This window comes from Channa argus, chromosome 6 (genome assembly GCF_033026475.1).
Source record: "Channa argus isolate prfri chromosome 6, Channa argus male v1.0, whole genome shotgun sequence".
In the NCBI taxonomy this organism is placed as follows: Eukaryota; Metazoa; Chordata; class Actinopteri; order Anabantiformes; family Channidae; genus Channa; species Channa argus.
Genome location: NC_090202.1, coordinates 3,227,114 through 3,247,408, shown reverse-complemented (window position 1 = coordinate 3,247,408; position 20,295 = coordinate 3,227,114). Strand labels below are relative to the sequence as shown.

Here is a 20,295-nt window from a genome sequence, read left to right as displayed (position 1 = left end):
GTTTTTTTTAATATGTAATTTATCTGTTTTTTCCCTGGCTAAGCAGGATTCTTTCAAATTAGTGGAATGCCACTTCCTTTCTAACTTTCGTGATGCCTGATCCTCTGATTCAATGCCTTGTTTTTCAGAGAGGCAACGGTATTAAGTATCATACATAGTAAAGCTACAGATCATCAATAAGATAAACAACTTGTATAGGAATAAAAGTTAAGGTGGTAACATTCCATTGTAGTTTTTTTAACTAATGTTATAAAAAAATTATTATAGAGAATTATTATACAAGAGAATTAGGGGAATTACTGTTAGTTTTAGTGCTGTCTGTCAGTACATGGGGTGGCTGTAGCTCAGGTGGTACGGTACCCCTGATGTACTGAGCTCCTTTCCTGCTCTTGACCCTCTCTCCTCACACCCCACAATTGTCACCACTGTATGCCATTAGCTCTGTGTGTTTTCTCCTGTAGTTGTCTTTGTCCTTCTCTGTCCCCCTCTCTCTGTCCCTTTCTGCTGGTGTCCCCGGTTATGAAGTTGTGTCTTCCAGCGTGAAGCTACTGGTCCCACCAACCTGCCCGATTTAGCTTTTTGTTGCTCTTTTCTTTTTTCTCTTCACTTTCCACTCACCCCAACCGGTCAAGGCAGATGGCCGTCCACCCTGAGCCTGGTTCTGCTGGAGGTTTCTTCCGTTAAAGGGAGTTTTTCCTCTCCACTGTTGCCTATGGCTTGCTCCAGGGGGAATTGTTGGGTTCTCCCTATACATCTTTTTAATCTTGACTTTATTCTGTAAAGTGCCCTGAGATGACTTTGTTGTGAATTGGCGCTATATAAATAAAGTTGAATTGAATACAAAAAAGTTTGCTGCAAAAAACTGTTTTATTTATAACACATCAGAGCTGTGCATTCAAAAAAAAAAAAAGACTACGTAGCAGTCGCTGACAGCAAATGTCATCAGCATTTGCTTGTTTTAAGTCCTACAAACAATTTGGGACAGAGGAGCATGCTCCCACACACATGCTAATTCACATATTCGAGAATTTGAAGACTCAGAAAAATCTCACTCGATCATTTTGGTTCTCAGATATGCTGCCTTAGGATACAGTGGAGAAATTTCACTGTTACAGCAGCAGCAAAAGTGTCCAAATGTGAGGCAAAAGTTTTGTGCAGAATGAAATCAAAAAGTCTATATAAAAAACTATATGAGTAAAAGAAAATCTACAATATAAATAAGTACTATTTTACAATCATACAGTACAAGAAAGTAATTACTGGAATACTCTCTGTGATTGCTTGCCCAGCTTTATTACCAGATCTGAACCGTATAAAGCTGGTGTGGGAGAAGCTTGACTGAAGAGTATCAGAACACTGCTCAACCAGCACAGTAGGCACAAGTATTATAAAATACTTGAATATATCTGCTAAAGCCGATCAGTAGAATGTGAAGTTTTGTCAGGCTAGTATTGCAAAGTATTATTGCAATTTTTTTGATCAAAGCAAAATTTATCACGCAAAGTTAAGTTGAAAACTATTCTGTGCTAAATTATAATCATTCATTAATAACCGTTTGATTTAAAAAAAAAATCAACACCAGATAACCGAAATTAAATTTTTTTTTAGATGTGTTCCCATATTGTTTTATAACCCAAACCCTGAATCTTGTGAACTGTTCCTCCACCGAGCAGTTGCACTAGGAATAGCCAGGTCTGCTTGTCAGTCAGCTATTCTGATCAAGAGTAAAGTGTCGACTGTTCGACTAATTGCTTGTTTTCTGTGGAAAGTCAACAACCTAACTTTTTATTAACCATAGTAAATTTTTCATCTCATCCATCTGTAGCTGAAGCAAATGGAAGTTCAGTTTGAAGAAGAGTACAATGACAAGCAGAAGGTGCTTAAAGAGAAGAGAGAACTGGAATCAAAGCTTCTGTCAGCACAGGATAAGGTAACTACATTTAACATGGTTTGATGGATCTCCAGAGATATGTAAAAAAAACACAGTGTAGTGTGGTTTCCTAAAGCATTCCTCTACTTGATGGTCCTTCAGACTAAAACTTTTAGAACTAAAATGATTTTTCAGGAAGTGCATCAGGTTTAAAACACATGCCAAATCAAATGTGAATCATAACTTCCGTATCGAATCTGACTTCCATACCGGATCGGTCACAGCCTGGGTTTAACAACGACCGCGACTACTACTGTTGACCTACAGGGTGCCAGTGGAAAATGGGCTTCTGTTGATCGAAGAAGGAGACGAGGAATGCGTGTTCGTAGGCAGAGAGAGAAGAGGAAAGCCAAGAGTTTAGACTGAGAGTAGGGACTTTGAATTCTGAAGCTGGAAATTGAAGGTGTGATGTTCAGTGTTTTTAGTGGTTATGCACATCAGGTAGAATGTGAGTTAGAAGAGAAAAAAAAATTCTAGAGTGAGTTAGATGAAGTGAGGCTGTTTATCCCCAGAGGTGAAAGAGTGGTGTTTGGTGCAGATTTCAATGGACATGTTGGTGAAAGGAATAGAGGTGATGAGGACGTGATACGGAGGTTTGGTCTTCAGGGCAGGAACGCAGAGAGATTGCAAAAAAACAGCTGTAGTGAATACTTCCATAAGAGGCAGGAACATAGGGTGACATATAAAAGCAGAGGTCGAAGCAGTCAAGTGGAATACATCTTGTGCCAACATCAGTGACAGCAAAGTATTGGTAGGGGAGAGTCTAGCCAGACAACACAGGATGGTGGTGTGCAAAATGAATCTGGTGATTAGGAAGATGAAGAGGACTAAGGCAGAGAAGAGGAGTTGTGGAAGTTGAAAAAGATTGTTGTGTAGTTTTCAGGCCTGAGCTGAGACAGGCTCTGGGTGGTCAGGATTTGCTGCCAGATGACTGGACAACTACAGTTAATGTGATCAAGGAGACAGGTAAGAGGATACTTGGTGTGTCTTCAGAAAAGAGGAAAGTGGACAAGGAGACTTGGGGGTGGGAACGAGGAAGTTCAGAAGTGTATACAGAGAAATAGGTTAGCTAAGAAGTTGGACATTGAGAGGACTGAAGAGAATAGACAGGAGTACAGGGAGATTTAAAGTGAAGGTAGAGGTGGCAAAGGACAAACTAAGAGCATATGACTACTTTTATGCTAGGTTGGACAGTGAGGACGGGAGAAGTGGATTTGTACAGGTTGGTGAGGCAGAAAAATAGAGATGGAATGGATGTGCAGCAAGTTAGTGAGATTAAAGATAGGGAAGAAACAGTATTGACAGGTGCCAGGTCTGTGATAGGAAGATGGAGGGAGTAATTTGAAGAGCTTACGAATGAGGAAAGAAGTGTACTGGTGCTCATTTTTAAGAACAAGGGAGATGTCCAGAGTTGGGGAGCTAGGTTAAGGGCAGAGGTGAGCAGCAATATGGTTTCACGCCTAGAAAGAGTAGAACAGATTGCAGTATGTGCTTTGAGAAGGCTTATGGAGAAGTACAGAGAAGGTCATAGGGAGCCACATTGCCTCTTTGAAGCTTTAGACAAAGGGTATGACATGGTGCAGAGAGAGGAGCTCTGCTATGTGAAAGTCTGAAGTGGCAGAGAAGTATGTTAGAGTGGTGCAGGACATCAGGTGTCCTGTAGGTGTGACAAGGTCGAGGTCGTCATGGAAAAAATGACAATATCTGGTCTTAGACACCTCAAGTGTAATCAGTAAAGAAGCTTCAACATCCAGCTTTTAGGGTTTTATTATCTTGCAAGAGAGAAGTACATTGACAGAGTTTCAATTTTCCATTCTGTCCAGTTCTAAATTTCATACATCACACATTAGTTTTATAACTTTCTGTTAATGGGCAGACCTTCCTCCACCCTTAGGAAACTGCCCCCGGCCCTTTCTCCTTTTATGGAAACCATTTCCCTTTCCAGGACTTTGATAAGCACCTGTGAGCATGGAGTGACTCTGGGTCAGAGTCAGTGTGGGATAGTCTGCTGTTAGACAATAACTGACCTTGGAGCAGTTCTGCAAGACAAAACATGTATATGAGACAAAGTTTAAACAACATACAATCTTTTAAACATTCTTAAAAGAAAACTGAGTACAAGTTGCAATTACAACTAGGTAAAATGCTAAGGAATAAATTTAATCATCATTTAAAAATACTTGATTTTCCATCACAAGGTGGGTCTGCATCAAGGATCGGCTCCGAGCCCCTTCTTGTTTACTCTGGTGATGGACAGGCTGACAGGTTGAGGGTGGACAGAAATGTCCATGGACTCTGATGTTTGCAGATGACATTGTGATAGGTAGCGAGAGCAGGAAGCAGGTGGAGCAAAATCTAGAGAGGTGGAGGTCTGCTCTGGAAAACAGAGGAATGAAGCTTAGCCGCAGTAAGACTGAATACATGTGTCTGAATAAGAGTTACCCAAATGTAACGGTAAGGTTACAGGGAGCAAGGTAAAAAAAGTGCAGGACAACAGTTCAGAGCAATGGAGAGTGGAAAAAAGATGAAGAGGGTATGCAAGCAGGTTGGAATGGGGCAAGAAAAGTGTCAGGCGTGTTGTGTGATAAGAGTATCAGTGACAAAGAATGGAAAGGTGTTCGAGACATTGGTGAGACCAGAGATGTTGTTCGTCTTAGAGACAGTGGAACTGAAGAAAAGACAGGAGGCAGGAATGGTTGTTGCACAGCTTAAGATGTTGAGGTTCTCTTTGGGAGTGACGAGGACGGATAGGATCAAGAATAAATACATCAGAGGGACAGCTCATGTTAGATATTTTGAAGATACAGTCAGACAGGCCAGATTGAGGTGGTTTGGACATATTCAGAGGAGAGATTGAGAATATATCAGTAAAAAGATGCTGAGTTTGGTGCTGCCAGGCAGGAGGTCTAGAGGTAGACTAAAGAGGAAATTTATGGATGTAGTTAGGGAGGACATGAAGTTAGTTGGTGTTAGAGAAGAGGATGGAGAGAATAGGGTTAGATTGAGGCACATGATTCGCTGTGGCGACCCCTGAAAGGGGTATAAGAGTGAATCGTCCAGGTCATGATATCTTATTTCTTAAAGTTCACAGGTTTACTCTTTTTACAACAGTCAGTTATCTAATATTTCTAAACATATTCAATATTGTGAATGTTTTTTGATAATTGTTGCAATTAACACTCCATCTTGTTTATTTTGTAAATCTTTCTTATGGTTTTCTTAGCTATATTAATATATATTATAACATTTTAGTAATTGGCAATGAATTTGCCAAATATTTGTTAAATACATTAAGTCCTTGGCTGATTTCAGATATATCATTTGAGTCAAGACCTTAGCTGTACGTATTTTCCAAGGTGAGAAATGGTGACATGGAGACCGAGAAGCGTTTGAGGAAGGACCTGAAGAGAACCAAGGCCCTGTTGGCTGATGCCCAGATCATGTTGGACCACATAAAGAACAATGCACCTAGCAAGAGGGAAATTGCCCAGCTCAAGAACCAGGTACACAGATGAAATTACTACTTTATGTACAATACTGTACTAGTTAGAGACAGTATACTAGAAATACCATATGACCTGTCATAGCGAGTAATGAATTTTGGAAGATGTCTAAGGTATAACGCCTTTAATCAAAACAGTGATTTTTTTTTTTTCTTCTTGTACTGGTTCATTGAAAATGTTTGAGAACATTTGGTTGGCTCTAACCATTGGGCTTGAATAACATGAGCTGGAAAACACTGTTCTGTAATCCTGTAAACATTGTCTTTAATACCTGGCTCTATTGTTTATGTTGATAAGGATTTGGTTTAATTGTTTCCTTAAGACTGCCAAGACATTCTTTCTTTCTTGTTCTTTCTTATTTACTTACTTTCTGTCTTACTTTTTTATATTTTTTGATACCAAGCCAGTTCATGCCTTTTTTGTTTATGTCCTAGATTAGGACCAGAATCAAAGTGACTGCAGTTAAAATGCACACTTGGTGTTGGGTACTATGAGGCTACTGAATAACTACTGAACTGATTAATTTCTATGTCTGTTTCAGCTGGAGGAGTCAGAGTTTACCTGTGCTACTGCAGTTAAAGCTCGTAAATCCATGGAGGTGGAGATTGAAGACCTGCATGTTCAGATGGAGGACATCTCCAAAACAAAACTAGCAGTCAGTTCAGTGGGATCCTCCTGGAATATAATTATTTATGTGTAAACATCACTTTACAGCTGTAATGGTGGAGTTGATTAAAATAAATAAATGCACAAAATGATCAATCATAAAATATAAGCTGATGTATAGATTATCTTAAATCTGAAAAGTAAACAGCACAGTATTTCCTTCCATATTGTAGTTGAGTGAAATGAAAAAAACTACAATAACTTTAGACATTATCATTAACTGTAATACTAGTTCTACCACTGCAAAATGCATTTTATATAATTTGATATTTGAATAGAAGCTACAGATGTAGCAGCCTAAACTCTGTGTGATACGCACATGAATCTGTCCAGATGTGGGATGTTTTCTAAGCGGATTCTAAGATGAATGGTCAACCCCTGTGATTATGTAGTGAAATCTGACCGGGCTACTTACTGCCCCTAAACAACCTCCTTAGAACCCATGATCAGAACACTGATCTTCTTTGTGAAAATTTATGCTACATGACTCCAGTGTCAGGTTTGTCAGTCCTTTTGACTGTAAACTACAAAACACACATCAGCAGGACAGAGAGGCAAAGATGTGGTCATGTTTATTTGCTTAAGCAGAAAATGTATAAATGACTAAATGTATACATTGAAGTTTGTTTTTTTTGTTTTTTTTTTCAAAATTATATGAAAGACATAGATTCATATTAGAGCATAACTGCTCTGGTAGGAAGGATGGTTTAAACATTATTCAGTATATCTCTCAACACCCTAAAACTGTTACCTATTGACATGGTGGCCTGACATGGCCTGTTACCTATAGATATGGTGGAGATCTGGTGGTGGCAGTGGTGACCTCCTACTATCTGTCCTAGTTTCTGGAGGCACACAGTGTTGATTGGAAATTTCAGGCAATGTTTCCAGACTCTTTTCTACAATAAATGTAGAAAATAAAATAAAATAGTTAGCTACAAGTGTGCTGTCTGAGGAAGACTCGCTGAGCTACGTTTTAGTGAAGCACAGGGCAGATGAATGTTAAGAGTCTGATGTGAGTAGCAGTTCATTTATTTTATTCACTGGGGAAGAGAGATAAATGTATGGGAGCAGTGTTCTGAATCCTTGCTATCTTGGTTATGACAGATCACTAGCGAACTGTCATATACCCCCTCCCTTTGTCTGCTTTAATCTATATATAAAGCAGACGCCACTCCAAGTGGCAGATGCTGCCCATCTATATTCAGTTGTAACAAGCTTTGTTGTATACATTTACTATGAGTACAGGTGTTGTTCGCAGCAATCGCAAGATTAATGTGAATAATAAAATTAGAGATCATCTTTAATTAATGGATCAGTAATGTTTAAAAACGTCAACCAACTCTTATCCATCTCAACCAAATTATGTTGTGGTCAGTATTTTGTAAAAACACTCATGGACGTAGGCTCACATAGTGTTTGAACAACAATTTTATTTTTGTGTCTGTCCCTTAGCTGGAGGAGCAGTTGAGTCGTCTGCAGAGAGAGAAAAATGAACTGCAGTCAAGGATGGAGGAGGACCAGGAAGACCTCAATGAGCTGCTTAAGAAACACAAGGCAACTGTGACCCAGGTCTGCTTTTCTGGTTACTGTTTGTTTTACATTCACTGTGTGTGCACCAGAGTTGGACACTAACTTTGTCATCACCAGCCACAGTAGCTGTTAGCCACTTTGTTATTTTATCCAGCAGCATATAACTCCTTCTAAAAATACATAGGCTATTTCATTTCACAAGAAAAAATGTAAATATTTGCATTCAATCTATACACTAACATTCTCTCTCTCATTCACACAATGTACAAAGTACAAATTATTAGTTAGCTTTACTCAGTTATTAATAATATGCATTCTTATTAGTTTTCATCAAGTTGGAGGTAATTGCAGAATGAATAAACTCGTTTACTTATGGTTTATGAGTGAATCTACCTTAAAACAATCAAGTAAAGTAGCCACAAGCAGCAATTCACAAAAAGATGCTTAGTCTGCCGGGAAAACTTGTATGCAAGTATTAACATCATCATATATTATACATATAGTATTAATGGGGTAAAAACACCCTGGTACAATTCATAGCCCCACTTCAGTTGTTCATTGACCTTCTCTGGACCTTCTCTATTCATTTTTAATAGCTTACCTTAGTAGTATAGTATATAATAAAATAATACAATATAGTATTGTGGTATCATCTAGTATTGTTACAAAAGTAATGCAAATTTATATATTTGGGATGGGAGTGGTTAACAACATTAAAAAAAAGGCTGGCACACACTTGACTGTATAGCCGGTTATGAAATTTATGTGTGACAATTGGTCTGACATAGTTGGTCCTGGTCAGTGCCAGTGTGGCCTAATCAGGGCTGACAGACAGCAGAGACAATTGTTAAGTGTGTGCTGTTTAAAAATACTATTTAGCTTATGATGCAGTCTCTGCCAGTTATTTTAAAAACATCTTTGAAACATCTTTTTACACACAAATTAGGCTGAAAATAGAAGTTCCCGGTAGCTGCAATATTTGTTTTGGCAAAAGAACATGTAAGAATTTTTCTGCTCTTGGAGGATTTGTCGGGGGTGTCTATCTCCATGAACTTCCAATCGTTTCCCACCAGTTGTTAAGTGTGTTGGCCCCAGTTTTCGAAGTTGTCAGGTGTGTGCCACTTCCAGGCTATAAGAGACTCGAAATCTGTGAGAGTTGTTGAAAACAGTCTTTATGAGTTAACTGTCCTGTCTTTGACAGTCTTCGCTTTTCCTCCAGTGTGCCTCCAGCTTTAGGTAATCATGTGAAATATTTTAATATTTTTTTATATGGCAATTAATAGAGAATTACAGACAAATGCGGATATTTATTTATAACCCTTAGTTTGGAGTATACCTCTAAAAACCCTCAGTTTGAAGGCCCTACCTGTTAAAGACAATCAGAACACCCACGTTTATCCCACGTTTAAATATACAGTATCAGCATGTTTTACTTAATGGCACTGTTTTTTTAAAGTTTGACATTAACACGTTAAAAAAAGTAAAAATACGAGAAAACTCAGGATAAGTAACATTAGATGAAGAGTTCTAATGATAACACACATTATATCATGTTATGTTATTAAGTGGAAAACATAATGGAATTACTTAAGTAATACATGATAATCGTGAAAAATTGGATGGGAGGCTGTGGTAGTTGACAATGCAATGAAATGTTATGATATAGTGCTCCATTTGCATGATATACTTGTAAATGGAGCCCCATATACATTGCACTATATACAGTGATACTGATACTGAAACTATTTAGGAGTAAGAGGATAGGAAATATATTGTCTATATTTAGCCCAGTTTTTGTTGACTTTTAGTCCATGTCCTCCTCCCCCCTTAGATATGGGGAATTGTGAAATGGAGCACTTGAAAATGATCGCTAGCTAAATGTGCTGCTCTGTACAGCCGCCACTCCATGCAGTGGTTTGAAGGGGTGGTCCAGGATTGAGAGGAGTTTGTAAAGTCTGTGTTCACCCCAGACCACAGCAAAAAATATTGCACTGACTGCACAATCTACAAAATGATGCTATAGAAGCTGAAATATTTAACTCCCCACAGATAATAGAGCAGAAACTGGGATTTGTAAAGTGACATTAAACTTAATATTTAGCATAAATCAAGAAAAATGTAGCACAACATTGAAAAGAGAAATATACCATAGCACTACGAGAGGACCTTATACAATCATTGTGACATTAAACAATTCTAAACTACAACCTTTAAGGAATGTAAAAATAAAATTTAATCTTCCATCAAATAACAAGTGGATGACATTGATTGGCTGGTGGATTATTCTTAATACAAAGCTAAAGCTTTGTCTAATATGTCAACAAGCTGATATGTTAACTTTCTTAAAACATCCATCTCCATCAGTTGAGTCATTTTTGAACGTCCGGGTATTTAGCAAGTTCCAAAGCCATTATTACTAAAGTAGCTGTATGTGGAGTTGAGCAGCAAGTGGAAATGAAAGTAGAGTAAAAGTTCTCCCTGTTCATCACAAATAGAATGATGAATTACCTGCCTCCTGATCAATCCTTTCTGTCTAAATTCCTGGGACTGAACTCCTTGTAGCTTTCTGGGTCTGTGTGTAGGTATCTGCGTCATCTGCTGGTGCTGCAAAAAAAGTGTATACTATATGATTGATAACTGGATTTTTTTTTTTCTTCTTTACTGCAGTCAGCCCAGAACCTGGCTCAAATCAGTGACCTACAAGCCCAGCTGGAGGAGGCCCTCAGTGAGAAACAAGAAGTTCAGGAGAAGGTACATGCTGGCTTTCTGCACATTACAACAATAGGCAGTTCAATATTGCAGTCCATCTTAATGTAGAGAAAGGTAGAGATGGACCAAGGAAGTTCAGCCCCATGCCATCTTTTTTTGTTCTATTTTTGTTTAGGTAATGGGTTAATATATTACTTATTGTCAGGTGCCAGACATGGTGTACAGGAAAATACTGACATTTATTTATAACCCCCAGTTTTGAGTCTGCCTCTGAAAACTCATAGCCTTTACACTTGCCCTGCTTCTCCGACCTACTCATTGCTGCTGAAGTTATGAGAAGCACACCTACACTGCACAAGAACACATAACAATAGTAGCCCCTGTCGACAAAGTAAGAGTTTTTGGTCGATGTATTCCTTTTTGTATATGAAATAATTACATTTTCATATACATACAATTTGCCTCACTTAATATTGCACATCGTGTGATGTGAACATTGCCCGTGCTCACCTCACAATGACGATACTGAAAACGATATATTGTGGTGCTGTAGCTTGCACTGTTGAGCCCTGCTTAGGTTGTGAAGTTTTGTATTTAATAAAAATCTTTTCCAATTATTTATGTACCCCACATCGTTTGCTGGACACCACCTAGACAGCCAGCAGTTGAATGACGACATACATGTCAGTCCCGGTAGAAATTGGGGAGGGTTGCATCCGTATCCGGCATTTAAAAAAAAAAAAAAATGGCCTCAATCAACATGCTGACAATGATCCGCTGTGGCGACCCTGAACTCACAGAATAAGCTGAAAGGACAAAAAAATAGTTTTTTATAAAGCTTATATAAATATATAAATGTATGAGGACCCTGTAATAGACTCATAATCCTAACTTTTGTGCACAAGAAAAAAGGTAAAAAATATATAATTTAAGCTTAATACTCGAAACAATAACATGGTCCAAAATTCCTCCACAGATACAGGAAGTGCCTGCTTGAGGTTGTTGCTGCCAAAGGTGGCTCAACCAATTGCTAAAACACAGATGCCATTACTTTTCCCACCATCACTTTAGTATATATATTTATTGTGTAAAACAGAAATTAAAGATCATGACTTTGTATTTTATCAGTATAGAAATATTATGTTTGTTGATATTTGTGACTTAGCTAAGAACCAGATCACATTTCATGACCAATAGGAAATGACCAGGAAATTGACTTTTTCTAAAGTGGAGTGCAAGTAGGAAAGCAGAACCCTTTTGTAATTTTTACTTTAGCTTATCAATGGCACAAATACATTATAATAAATATGTTTATCTTTTAGATGCAAGTGCTTCAGAGACAGCTTGAGTTCCAGGAGCAGTCCATGGTGGAGAAATCTCTTGTCAGCCGCCAAGAGGCCAAAATTCGTGAGCTGGACACTAAGCTGGAGTTTGAGAAGACCCAGGTCAAACGCCTGGAGGTGAGAGCCAAAGGCAGCTGGAGGATCACTAACGGTGCTGGTCGTAGGCAACTTAGAGAGAAGGCTTAAGGATGTGAAATATGTGCTGCGAAATAAGCTGCAGGGGTTAGAGAATGACAGCAGGAACAGAAAAAGGTTGTAATAATAAACTGTACATTTAAGAAGCCACATGAACATGTGTCAGCCTCTGTCAGTTATTTGCTTTTCTTTTCAGGCTATTTGCCATCATTAAAAGTCTTACATTTGATTTCTGCTATATAAGAGTCAATTTATGTATAAGCACATTTAAAAAGTTGACCAAAGTACTCTTCAACTTTAAGAAAAATTAAGTAACAAAAAAACCAAACATAACCTTTGCTTCTTTTCTTCTCTCACAACCTCCTGCTGTAGACTACACAGCCCCAAATACATTGTGGGAGACTACATTGCAGATGTGATAATGAACACATTGGTGCAGATGGTTCTGCTGGATGGTTTCTTCCATTAAAGGGAGTTTTTCCTCCACTGTTGGCTAGGAGTTGCTCAGTGGGGATTTGTCTGATTTGACTGTCCTGCAACTGTCCCAAATAATACTTTTAAAGTCAAAAACTTAAAAACCATGGTACATTACAAATACATTCTAATACCCTAGAAATAATACATACATTGTTTCAGTAGCTTACATAATGTCTTTAAATCGCCATCATAATTCTGCTATGTTTGTATATCTTAGTTTTCATTACTATAATCTGCTTTAAGCCATTACTTTTTGGGCAATAAATGCATTGCTACCAAACCACCCTGTAAATGCAAACCCCCTATGACCTTTTGTTGTGACCGTGGCGAAGATCACATCATATTTCATCACCAATGTATAAAGAAAACAATAAAATAGCAAATTACATTTCCCATTACTTTTTCTTGCAACTATATATATGTGTTGCCAATATGCTGCACCACTCCAATGTAGTGATACAAATTTCCATAATAGTTACCTTTGTTTTGTGACTGGGTGGAGATGCTTCTATTCATACTTACTGAATCACAAACAGGCATTATTAATCATGAGCTTTCCTTTGAATCTATTGAAGGCCACTGGCTTTGTTTCAGAGATATCAGCAATTAGTGTTTTAGAAACCAATAAAATTAATAGCAAAAGCCATGAAAAGTTTCCATTCATACAGAAAGTGCACTTGGGAATCTGTATAAAGCTTTATTCCCAGTCACTATAATTTCGGAATCTGTATGTACATTGGATTTTCTTATAACATACCTAAAGATGGTTAGGCATTGCCAGCACTTTGGATTTGCATCAGATATCTTTATGTGCTGTCTTGCTGTATCTGCAGCATCTCACACACTGTGTGCATGATATATGTAACATTGTATCAGTATTACCATATTAATTAACCTCGTCTCTTTATTGCAGGGCCTTGTGGCTCGCCTTAAGGAGAATGTGGAGAAGGTAACAGAGGAACGAGATCAGCATAGCAGCATTGAGGATCGAGAAAAGGAACAGAGCAAACGCCTACAGAGACAGATCCGCGACGTGAAAGAGGAGATGAGTGAATTGGCTAAAAGGGAAGCTGAGGCCAGCCGCAAAAAACATGAGATGGTAATGATGTGGCCAAATGTAATAAGGCAGCAATATAAATGAACAGTAGTATAATCAGACAATACTGAAAGCATACATCAACATTCATGTTCCATGTCTCCTCAACAGGAAATGGACATTGAGAGCTTAGAGGCTGCTAATCAGAGCCTTCAGGCAGACCTAAAGCTTGCCTTCAAGAGGATTAGTGACCTCCAGGCAGCCATCGAAGACGATATGGAGAGTGATGACAATGAAGACCTTATTAACAGGTACAAATAAATAAATAAAATCTTGATTTAAGGTTCCAGATGATAGAACAGTTGAAGGACTTCAAAACAACTTTGCTAATGCAAAAGTAGTGCAAACAGCTAAAGCTTAGTAAAAATTTGGTCATGCAACAAAACAGTGATCTGAGGCACACCAGTAAGTCTACAACAGAATTGCAGAAAAATAAAAGAATCAAGGTTCATACCCCAACGTGATTGAATAGCTGTGGTGGGACCATAAAAGAAAACTGTGCATAAGCAAACCTCCAAAAACATAATTGAACACACAGAATGTTCTAAAGAACATGCAAAGAATAGTGATGTTAACCATACAGAATACAGATCATTTCATTTAATGTGCCATTCATTTTCATGGTGCCAATTCCCAACAAAGTATACTCAAGGCACCAGTAGCTGTAGGACCAGTAGCTGCGTACTGGAAAACACACAACTCCAAAGCCGGGGACCCCTGCAGAGAGGGAAAGAAAGAAGGAGAAAGACAACTACGGGAGAAAGAAGACACAAAGTTAATGTCAAACGGTGGAGATGACTAATTGTTGGGTGAGAGGAGGAGAGAGAGAGGGAAGAAAGGAGGAAAGTGTCTGCCTCCAAAATTTGAACTGAGAGCTGGTTCCACAGGAGAAGAGCTTGATAGCTAAAGGCTCTGCCTCCCATTCTACATTTGAAAATTCTAGGAACCACAAGTAGGTCTGCATTCTGAAATAGAAGTGCTCTATTTGTATGGTTGGATACTATGAGGTCTTTTAGAAAGAACTGAGATGGAACTTGACCGTTTAGAGCTTTAAATGTAAGAAGCGGGGTTTTAAATTCTATTCTAGGTTTTATGGGAAGTCAATATAGAGAAGCTAGTGAAGGCAAAATATGATATCTCTTGCTGATTCTGGCCAGCATTCTTGTGCAGCATTTTAGATTAATTGCAGGCTTTTTAGGGAGTTACTGGGGCATCCCAAAATGAGTGAATTACAGTGGTCCAACCTAAAAGTAACAAATACATGGACTAGTTTTTCAGAATCATTTTGAGACAGGATGCTCCTAATTTTGGCAATGTTCCGTAGGTGGAAGAATGCCGTTCTAGAGATTTGTTTTATATGTGAGGTTAAGGACAAAATCTGAAAAAATAGCTGAGGTTCTTTGCAGTAGTACTGGGGGCCAGAGTTATGCTAGGGGCGACTGTGGCGCAGGAAGGTAGAGCGGTTGTCCACCAATCTCACAGTTGTTGGTTCAATCCCTGGCTCCTCCTATCACATGTCGAAGTGCCTTGAGCAAGACACTGAACCCCAACTTAGTTGCTCCCGGCCAGAAGCAGTGTAAAGCGCTTTGAGTGCCAATAGGTAGAAAAGCCCTGTATAAGTGCAGACCATTTATCTAGAGCAATGATATGGTTGGACAGCATTCTTTTTTTTAGGCCCAAATACTATGACTTTGAGTTTTGTCTGAATTTAGAAGTAGGAAATTGTAGGACATCCAGGCCTTTATGTCTTGTAGGCTTACTTAAAATTTGAGGGGATTTTTTTTTTATCTGGTCCCGTTGATAGATGGGTGTCATCAGCATAGCAATGGAAAGTTAGAGCGTGTTCTCTAATAGTTTTGCTTAAAGGAAATGTATATAAAGTAAACAGTATTGGTCCTAATGTAGAGCCTTGTGGAACTTCATACCTAACTTTTTTGTGCGTGGAAGATTTATAATTAACATTGACAAATTAGAATCTTATCTGATAAATATGATATAAACCAACCTAATGCAGTTCCTTTAATCCCAATTACATGTTCCATTCTGTGTAATAAAACGTTGTGATAAATAGTGTCAAATGCAGATCTAAAAGAAAAGGGACAGAGACAAGCCCATCATCATTGGTTATATTTTTTAATGTTATATAGTGCTTGCATTCCTTTTGCTTAGCCTGGATAACCATGTGCTCACACCTGTTACACCTGTACACATGTTAAAAAAAACGTATTTAAAACATGGGACCCATTTAATGTGAGTTAAGTTGTTATCAGTTGTCATGTATAATATCATCAAATGGTCTCTTTTTCAACAAAACAATCAAATGTCTCCTGGTAGTGAATTTACTAGTCTTTTATTTAATCTATCTCAACTAACAACTGCTATATAAGTATAGCAGCAGTAGATAATTGTGCTCAATATCAGTGGAGTGACATGCCTAGTCTGTGTCCTAAAAAACATGATGATTGGAGTACAGATGGTTTCCCAAAAGGAAAGAACAATGGTTCATCACAGTGTCTGCCATACAATACATAAGTTAAAAATAAAATGAAGCATCCTTCATGTTTATTTTTTATTTGACACTTAACTCATGCTTTTCTTTTCTATTATCTTTTGTTTTTCTGTGTTTCTTTTTCTTGTCCATCCACCTACCATCATCATGACCAGTTTGCAAGACATGGTGGGAAAGTATCAGAAAAAAAAGGACAGAATGTGAGGAAATTAAACAGATGTTTTGCTTTAGCACTGAAAAATATGCAGTTTAGTACAGTTAGTCTATCACTTCTGGTTGAGACACTGTAGAAAAGAGCTCACATTAAAGGAATAAACCCTTAACAAAAACTAAAAACAATATGTGCAATGCATCTTGCATTCAGGGCCATTTCTTTCAGTGATTTTAATCTGATTGCTGTGATTATACTTATAAGGCCCCGAAAATTACAAATTCTCTATTCCAAATCCAAACAATGTAAATTAATGCCTCATGGAAGAGGCAGTGATACAGTAAACCTAAGGCGGGGTTTTCCTTTTATGTGAAAGCTTGAGAATAATGCATCATCAGCAGTGCTGTGAGCTTCAATTATAACCCTGGTTTGCTCCACACTTCATTGCATGTCCTCACATGCCCTGAGATGCATGAATGCCACTGACAATGTGTTAGGCACCAGCATGAAACAAGCCTTCCAGCTTGAATTGTCTGTATGATAACTACTTTGCAAAGATTTATATATGAAAGCCACAAGTGTCATGATCGCTCTGGTGATACCCCTGGAAGCTGAGATCTCCTCAAAATTCTCCCTTATGTGGTTTGAGGGGATATTGCTGAGTATTTTGCCTGCCTTAGTTAAATCTCTTATGAATGATGCGTCTGTGTTTGAACAACAGTATGCAAAACATCTTCCCTAAGTACTTAAAATGTTTAACTCACCCACTCTTAGGCAGGATATGACTGTGGCTCAGCAGCTTCTGCCCCTCTGCCAGCTTTGTTTGCTTTTTGTTGGTATTAAGATTATTATACAGAACTGGAAAGCAGGTTTTTGTCAAAATCACTCTCACATTTAAAAACAGAAGCGTGTGTCTCCAAATGTATGAAACATTTCCATTATAGGATCAGTGTCTTGACCAAACACACTGACCACGGCCATTCTGCTTACTACACAACCCCCTCTATCTCCTGTGCCACAGCTGCCCTACACAAGACATAACATAAATGTCTATCTTCAAAAAAAACAACAACCATCTATTTAGTAGAAGTCATTTACAGCACAGCCAACATTTAAAGATTAGAATATTAAAAGCAAAAATATATATACTAAATAATAGGCCTTTGCTTTGACATCTGGTAGAAGATAGAGATGGGTCAATTGTCCCCCAGGGCCCCATATGTCCGCACTGCTAACCAAAGCAGAAGATAAAAGAAGAATGAGGTCTAAGGACAATATGAAACTTAATTCATAAAATTTTGCATTGTCTGTATCATCTAATATATCTTGAAATATAAAGTGTGGATACGTTTGGAAGACTTTTTACAAAACTGAAAGCGAGCTCCTCATCTAATAAGATTTTTAACTATAGATCTACGAGTGTGCCATTTCGGCATAAATGGAGCTAGCTAATGCTTAGCAAGTTTAGGGGACAAAGCTGAAAGTCAAGGTTCTGTAACCTGTAAGGGTGGTACAAGGTTCTCTTCTATTGATCTCCATGACATTTGACCTGTGGATCAAGCCATGTTGACATGTGACTCTTCATAGTTGGGACACCAACTATGTGCCTTATTTGTTTATATATTTGTTTGTTTGTTTGCAATATGGACAACTTGATACATGGTCATTTACTACTTCACATTAACCTTAAATTAATGTAATTAATTAATGTCCTAGTAACCATTTGAACAGATAGCTCCAGCCATTTTGGTGCCCTAGGACAGATTATGGTTTGGCACTCACTTTTTGAGGGCTTGCAACAGCACCTCCTCCAGCAGGTGACACCCTGGGCAACTACCTATATGGTCTATGTTAAGAGACAGCTTTGGCCGTTTGAAATGTCTAAATACCAATTTTTGCCAGAGAGAGTACAAGTACTTACTACCCCAATTCTAAAAAGTTATGAAGATGTGAAAACGTAAATAAAAAAAAGCCTCTTAAAATGTAAAGGTGGGAAGGGGTTAACCAAAAAATGGAAAAAATGTTCCAATCCACGAATGTAAGTTAAAGCTGTACAATGCGAAGAAGAAGCCATATGTAAACACGATCCAGAAACGCTGCCGTGTTCTCTGAGCCAAAGCTCATTTAAAACGGTCTGAGGTTTCTTTTTGGAAACCATGCAGACTACAGAGGAGGGCCATCCAGCTTGTTATCAGCAGAGTTTAAAAGCCTGCATATCTGATGGTATTCGGGCGCAGTGCCTATAGCGTGGGCAGCTTACACATCTGGAAAGGCACCATCAATCCTTAAAAGTACATAGAGGTTTTAGAGCAACCTATACTCCCATCCAGACAATGTCTCTTTCTCTTGCATATATTAGCAAGACAATGCTAAACCACATACTGCATCCATCACAACAGCATGGCTTGGCAGGAGAAGAGTTTGGCTCTGCCTGCAGTCCAGACCTTTCACCAATAGAAGACATTTGGCACATCATAAAACAAAAAATCCAGCAACGAAGGGCCAGGACTGATGAGCAGGTAGAATCCTGCCTCAGACACGAATGGGACAACATTCATCTCCTACAACTTTAGCAACTGGTCTCCTCACTTTTCAGACAGTTGCTAAAAGAAGAGTGAACGGTAAACATAGCCCTGTTCCAACTTTCTGAGATGTGTTGCTGCTATCAAATTAAAAATTAGCTAATATTTTGCATGAAATGCTATCATTTCTCAGTTTCAACATCGGATATGTTGTTTATGTGCTAATATGAAAAAATATGGGTTGATGAGATTTACAAATCAATGCATTCTGTTTTAATTACGTTTTATACATCTTCCCAACTTTTTGTAATTGGAGTTGGACAAGCATTTTATACTTTTATATACTATACTTTTACATTTTATATTATACATACTTTTGTCATCATTGGTTGTCTTGAAACAGCTCTAAACCACATTTTACCACAACCACTTACCTGTACAAGTTAACAATACTTAGTAGACCTTTAAATAATATGTAAAACCCAGTATAATAGAATACAATTATTTATCTATTTTTGGAATATTGTCAGGCAATTCACACGTCAACAAACAGAAGTAGGCCATAGTTTAGTAGTACAGCTAGAATGCCTACATAAGAATCAAACTTAATCCTAATCTGATATTTTATTCATCATAATATCTTTATCATGACATGCCAGATTTTATTTACTTTATTATTGCATTTTGTCAAAGCAGTACCTACATTTGTACGAAAGGAAAGTAAGGTCGCTCCTTCTGACAAAATAGAAGATGGTACTGATAACAGACCAACTAACACCTGACAAAAATCAGCTACTATAGCTGGAATACTCTAATATGTGCACAATTGTCCTCCGCTTTCACATTGTTGCATATTAGTCACAGAGCTCTTTGTTTTCTAGCATTTTATCGTCTGCTTATAGTAACTAAAGCTTGAAAAAAGTTTTGATTCATAATAATGAAACATCTCACAGATCTTGCTTAAGAATAGGGATAGGTGGTTTACCTATATGAAGGACTCAGTTATATACAGTACAGGTAAATACCAATCTTTCCTTGAATTTAATAAGTGTGCTACAAAAAACAAGTTAGAACTATGACAAAGGATGTTGTCAAAGTCTCAGGCTTTTAATGGTGCAGAGTCCAGCTATTTACCAAATCATTCTGTCAACTGACTGACAATTATGTGTATATGCATATGACAGTGTGTGTGTGCAGGTCTTTTGATAAAATATTTACCAGGTTATACTGTACCAATTGTGGCTTTCAGCTGCTAGCCTCAAACATAGATGGTTTTGACTGGAAATTGTTCTGCTCCTACCAGTACTGATTGTATAGTCTCTATAGTCCTTTTATTAGATTTCCTTTAACTTTCTTGCAGAGGCCCTTTAAGCTGGCTGCATGTGCTGTCTTTTGTCTAGAATTAATGCTTCAACTTTGCTGCCACACTAACAAGTACTTGCTATTATACTAACATTCTTTGCTATGTCAGCTCTTATTTGCCTTCTCTGACTTGTTTTCCTGTCTCTGAATGCACCAGTCAGGGTGATTCTGACACCGACTCTGAGGTGGAGGATTGTGTAGATGGGGTGAAGTCGTGGTTGTCCAAAAGCAAAAGTTCCACAAAGAACCTCTGCGATGATAGCAGCCTGCAGAGCTCCAGGTTAGTGCAAATTCAGCTGGTTTTACCAACTCTTAAGCAACAGTTATTAAATAGCCAGGTATTTGTTTTGTTTTGTTTT

General features: G+C 38.1%; 1 protein-coding gene across 6 annotated transcripts in view; it reads left to right on the top strand.

Moving 5' to 3' along the window:
• myo18ab (myosin XVIIIA b) overlaps positions 1–20,295 on the top strand; it is a 105,858-nt gene that overhangs the window by 80,689 nt on the left and 4,874 nt on the right. For 3 of the 6 annotated variants that reach the window (XM_067506466.1, XM_067506462.1, XM_067506464.1), the window contains 9 exons: positions 1,826–1,930; positions 5,287–5,433; positions 5,975–6,088; positions 7,555–7,671; positions 10,300–10,383; positions 11,664–11,801; positions 13,210–13,395; positions 13,504–13,643; positions 20,094–20,216. In XM_067506466.1, coding sequence (XP_067362567.1) covers positions 1,826–1,930; positions 5,287–5,433; positions 5,975–6,088; positions 7,555–7,671; positions 10,300–10,383; positions 11,664–11,801; positions 13,210–13,395; positions 13,504–13,643; positions 20,094–20,216 — 1,154 coding nt within the window. Of the gene's footprint in view, positions 1–1,825; positions 1,931–5,286; positions 5,434–5,974; positions 6,089–7,554; positions 7,672–10,299; positions 10,384–11,663; positions 11,802–13,209; positions 13,396–13,503; positions 13,644–16,056; positions 16,102–20,093; positions 20,217–20,295 lie in introns of all 6 variants that reach the window. The other 3 variants (XM_067506461.1, XM_067506463.1, XM_067506465.1) reach the window with 2 other exon arrangements.